The sequence below is a fragment of the Benincasa hispida genome, chromosome 4 (assembly GCF_009727055.1).
Source record: "Benincasa hispida cultivar B227 chromosome 4, ASM972705v1, whole genome shotgun sequence".
Classification (NCBI taxonomy): Eukaryota; Viridiplantae; Streptophyta; class Magnoliopsida; order Cucurbitales; family Cucurbitaceae; genus Benincasa; species Benincasa hispida.
In genome coordinates, this window is record NC_052352.1 from 24,238,063 (window position 1) to 24,243,553 (window position 5,491).

At 35.3% G+C, this 5,491-nt stretch overlaps 1 protein-coding gene across 1 annotated transcript; it reads right to left on the reverse strand.

The window, feature by feature from the left end:
• Positions 1-305: 305 nt before the first annotated feature.
• On the reverse strand, positions 306-3,101 carry LOC120075101 (pentatricopeptide repeat-containing protein At4g21065-like). The gene is made up of 2 exons (XM_039028273.1): positions 787-3,101; positions 306-662 (listed from the first exon to the last, which is right to left on the reverse strand). The coding sequence occupies exon 1, from the start codon at positions 2,935-2,937 to the stop codon at positions 1,120-1,122; it is 1,818 nt and encodes a 605-aa protein (XP_038884201.1). The 5' UTR covers positions 2,938-3,101; the 3' UTR covers positions 306-662; positions 787-1,119.
• Between the last annotated feature and the right edge of the window lie 2,390 nt (positions 3,102-5,491).

The window sequence follows — 5,491 nt, forward strand, 5'->3', positions numbered from 1 at the left end:
TGAAAACTAAATTGCAAGGCTCCAAAAATTAAAGTAAAAGAATAGAACTGTTTATGGGTGAAATGAACATGTGGGTTCCGCTGTGACATATACAAAAATAGAATTTTGCATTTAATCTAGACTTATTTTGAGTATATTCTATTAAAATGTCCCATATTTATTTAAATATCTATGCATGAGCCACCAGACACCTGTTGATAATGGATTTTATACATAACCACCCTAAAATAATGCAAAAAAGATTCCACTAATCAATGTAAAATGCCAAAAAAAGGTCTACATCCATCAATTACCTCGGAAATGTATTTAATAATTTAGGGGATGATTGGCTAATTAAGTACTTAAGTAAAAGCTACCTTTATAAATTTTCTATAAACATAGTGTAAAAAAGGAAGATCCATTCCCTTTTAACTCCAGACTTTATAGTAAATCAATTTCCCAAGACTAACATGTTTAAAAATCATATCGCCATAACATTATTTAGTCAATTCAAACAAAACTTAATAGACAAAAACTAAACTACCATCTCAAAAGTCGATGATTCAATCTCCATCACACAACTTAAAAGTCATGACATCACCGGGCTAAGCCCACCCCTCTTTGCATCCTATGCTTGTTGGGAGTTCCTTAATGATTGAGAATAAGAGTAAAACTTCACATGCCTGTAATTCAGATTGGATTGAAAAGTCCATGACTTGGAAGAATCAAAATATATAATCTTTAAGCATAAACTATGATGACTTAAAAGATCTTGTCGGATGGAGTTGAAGATATGTTGAGCTTTACCACGTTGCTAGTTCGATCGCCTTCAAGATCAAGCTGTTCGCCAAGGAAGCTAGCTTCCCATTTTACTTGCAGCATAGATAAGTGAACACTTTCAAGCAAAAGCAGCTGATTTTCTTTTTCGGTTGAATTTGAAGTTCTCAAGCATATTGGCGCCAAATGGGGCTGAGCTTTGTCTCAAGCGTAGGGAATACGAAACATTACCAATTGCATCTTTGAAATATTCTTCCAAGTTTTAATAAGTAATGCCCTCAGCTGCATAATGGATGCAGAGCATTGATGAATCTGAACCACTACCAATTGCCTGTTTCGTACTCATTTGGTGCTATTATAACTTCACCAGAAATCTCCACATGAGCACAGCCCAGACTTGAAGTGGTGAAACCGGTTGCGGTCTCTCATTATGATTTCACGATTATAAATGTTAGAGATGTACTTTGACGCGGAGTGGCAATCGCTGCAAACTCGCAAATTCTTTACGATTCGAATCGGAGTTCCTGGTGGAGTACTAAGAAGACCAAATGCAATAGCTAGTTTTTCACTATGCCTATTCAAAGTATCTTCTTTGTCCTCTTCGTTGATATCGAGTAAAACCTCCGATGTCGAAGGACGATATCCAGATTTCTTCATTTCTCTCCCCATCTCATCCACCATTTCATAGATTTCTTTATACTGTTTATGAGACTTATCTCCAGCAACAAATTCATAGATTTCATTATCAATCTCAATCATGGTGCTCCCTGGAATCTTTTTCATGCCTTTCACTTCCATCACCTCTCTAATTTTGGTCTTCTTCTCCCAACTAAGCATTTTTGCATAAATGTTAGAGAGCAAGACATAGTTTGATTCATGCAAAGGCTCATGTCTCATTAGCAGTTTGGTGATTTTTTCTCCAAGCTTGAATTCACCATGACCACGGCAGGCACTGACTAGTGTTCGTAAGATTACGGGATTTGGCTCGACCGGCATGTTATGTACGAACTGGAGAGCCTCCTTCACTAGTCCAGTCCTGCAATACATATCCACCATGCATCCGTAGTGTTCTATCTTAGGAGCAAGCTTGTATTTCTTCATCATAGAACTGAAATATTCTCTACCTCTTTCTACTAGTCCCGAATGGCTACAAGCAGAAAGCAAGCCGATAAAGGAGACATCGTCTGGAGCAACACCAGAAACTATCATCTCCTCAAACAAACAAATGGCCTCTTGACCACGGCCATGCATTGCCATGCCAACAATAACAGAAGTCCAGGAAACTATTGTTTTCTCATTCAAAGCTCTAAACAACTTCAATGCTTTGTTAATATCACCACACTTTGCAAACATGTCAATAAGTGCATTACTAACCTCTACTGGTTTATGAATTCCTTGTCTCTCTATATAAGCTTCAATCCATTTCCCAAGTTCAAGGGCACCCAAATCAGTACAAGCAGAGAGAATGGAAACCATAGTGATCTCATCTGGGCAAACCTCGGCCATTTGCATCTCCCTAAATAAGGCCACGGCTTCAGTAGAGCGCCCTACTCGAGCATACCCACCAATCATCGCACTCCAAGTCACAGAATCTGACTTGGGCATCTCATCAAACACCTTCCGGGCAGAATTGATCCCACCGGCGCAACAGGAGTACATATGAATCATAGTGTTCTGAACATGAATATCACGATCAAACCCGAACTTCACCACCGACCCATGAACCGATTGACCCAAATTCAAAACCTCAAGACCAGCACAAGCCTTCAAGACAAATGGGTAAGTGAACTTATTAGGCAAAATCCCATCGTGAAGCATTATACTATACAAAGACAAGGCTTTATCCTTCGAGTGACCAGTTTGGGCATAGGCTCTGATGAGGGTATTGAAAAGAAACGCATCGTAAAGCCGAGTATCAGCTTCAGCAGAGAACAAGAAAGAGGCAGCATAATCAGTAGCATGAATAAGAGAAGAAATGGAGGCGAATTTGGTGAGAACGAGCGGGTTGTTGTGGAGGCCCAATTTGAGAATGTGGGTATGGATTTGGGTGAGCTTCGGCAACGCGTTACAGGCCTGAAGCAGGGCTAAACAGTTCTGCTCCGCTGCACGAGGGTTAGTTGTAGAAGCTACAACATTGTTGATTGCACGTAATAGCTTGGTTTTTGTGAATTGGGATTGCATTTAGTCAAGTAAGCAAATCCGAATTCTTCTGCAAAGCTTCATTCAGTAGATTCGAACCAATTCCTCTGTTTCGGTGTTACATAGTTTCGGCTGTTCTCAAGGGAACAACGCGAACTTTCAAAAGTCGCCAACATGGTTCATCATATTATCAACCAAAAGTTGTGGATTTTGACTCAATTTTTTTTCCAATTAAAAATAACCCCAATTTTAAAATCTACTTTTGAACCTCTTTTCCATCTTTTAAGAAAAGAGACACACCATATGAAAATACCATTTTGCTCCTCAATAAATAATCATTCAATTGCCATAAAATATGAAATCACCCAAGTTACCTAACTCACATGTCTTACATTAGAAACTTCAATTTTCAATTTCACATTTTATTTCCAAGATAGAAATATTTTACAGGGTCCTAATTTCAGAGGAATAATATTTTCTAGAGGGTCCTAGTGGAATAATTCCTTTCATTTTTTATAGTTCCAAAAGAGGTTGGTATGTTGAAAAGTAGTCTTTTATTTTTTTATGTTGAAAAATAGTCGTTTGTCTTGTAAAATTGAGATCGTAAATAGGTCTTTTATCTCGTGAAGTAACTTTCTAAGACAAACTTACAACATTACAAGACAAACGAGATAGTTTGTTGTTTATTCGTAAAGTTATAAGTTACTTCACAAGACAAAAGATAGAAATGAACTCAACTTTACGAGACAAAAGATTGACTTTTGTCTCTTGTAAAGTTGAGTTCATTTATGTATTTTGTCTCGTGAAGTACATCTCGTGAAGTAATTTCATGAGACAAACTTACAATATTATAAGACAAACGACAAAGAGCTTTCAAGCTAATTTACAAACTTCTCACTGTTGTGTCTTGTGAAGTTACTTCAGGAGACAAATGATAAAAATGAACTCAACTTTACGAGATACACAAGTCAATCTTTTGTCTTGTAAAGTTGAGTTCATTTCTATCTTTTGTGTCATGAAGTAATTTCACAAGACAAACTTATAATTTTACGAGACAAACAACAGACTATCTCATTTATCTCGTAATGTTGTAAGTTTGTCTTGTGAAGTTACTTCAAGAGACAAAAGGCTTACTTATGAACTCAACTTTACAAGACAAACAACTACTTTTCAACATAAAAAAAAAATAAATAATAAAAGACTACTTTTTAACATACCTGCCTCTTTTGGAACTCTAGAAAAGGAAAAAAATTGTTCTTCTGAACTTGGGATCCTCTAAACTTGGGGCCCTCTGAAAATGATTTTTCTTCTGAAGTTGGGACCCTCACATAAAACATTTCTATCTTAAAAACAAAATGTGAAATTGAAGATTGAAGTTTCTAATTTAAGATATGTGAGTTAGGTTAGTTGTGTGATTTCATATTCAAGACAATTGAACGACCCTTATGGAGGGGCAAAATGGTATTTTCACATGGTGGGTCCTTCCACTTAAAGACCGAAAATATGGAAAAGAGGTTAAAAAAAAGTAGATTTTAAAAATGAGGTTACTTTTAAATTGGAAAAAACTTTTTGGATCAAAATCGGCAATTTCTCCATAAAGTTTAAAGTTTAGACCTCCATCGGCTTGTTTGTATTGACTCGAGAAAAAAATGTTTATTAAAATAACTTATTTTTGTTTAAATATCTTTAATAAAAAATTGATTAAAATACATTGAAGTTGTTATAAAATAGAGAGAAAAAAATAGCGAACATAAGAGCCCAAGAGAAAGATAATGGATGAAGAAAGAAAGAGAGAACATACGTATTATGTCTATTATGTGGTATCTATACAATGATCTCTACAACCTCTATTTATAGGGTTGTGAGAATAATGGTTACAAGATCAAATATAAAGAGGGGACACGAAAGTTATGAAGATTAATGGGGAGGTTTGTGGATGAATATGTAACCTATGGATGTTATGGACATTTAATATCAATAATATTCAAATATAAGTTAGAATATTCATAATACTCCCCCTTTAGATGTCCATTGTATATAGAATATATGCCTTGTTAAAACCTTAGAAAAACCCAATGAGAAAAAGTCCTAATGAAGGAAAAAGAGTATATTATTCATATACTTTAACCGCTGCCTCATTAAAAACTTTCCTAAAAAAACCCAGTGGGATAAAAACTATAGTCGAGGAAAAATAGTGAAACATATTTACTCTCCCTCATGAAAGCATCACTTAATAAGTCTTGGTTGTCACATGCAAATGTTGTGCATTAACTTCTCAAATGTTGTCGTAGGGTAGCACCTTCATTAATAAGTTTTTCAAGTCATCTTTTGAAGAAATGTATTGAATAGTGATGTTGTCATTTGATGCTTTATTGTCTTCATATAAGAACATTATTTGCTAGACTCATGAATCATCAAGATTTTAGCATGAATTAAAGTAGAAGTTATTATAATCTGCTTTATAGACCGCCATAATATAAAAATTCTTCTTCATGTATTAAGCAACATATTTAAGATCTAGTTCTTCTGGGTTAGATAAGTATCCTGCATCTTCACAAACAACTAGATCAATTAGAATTATGATAATAAAATAAAT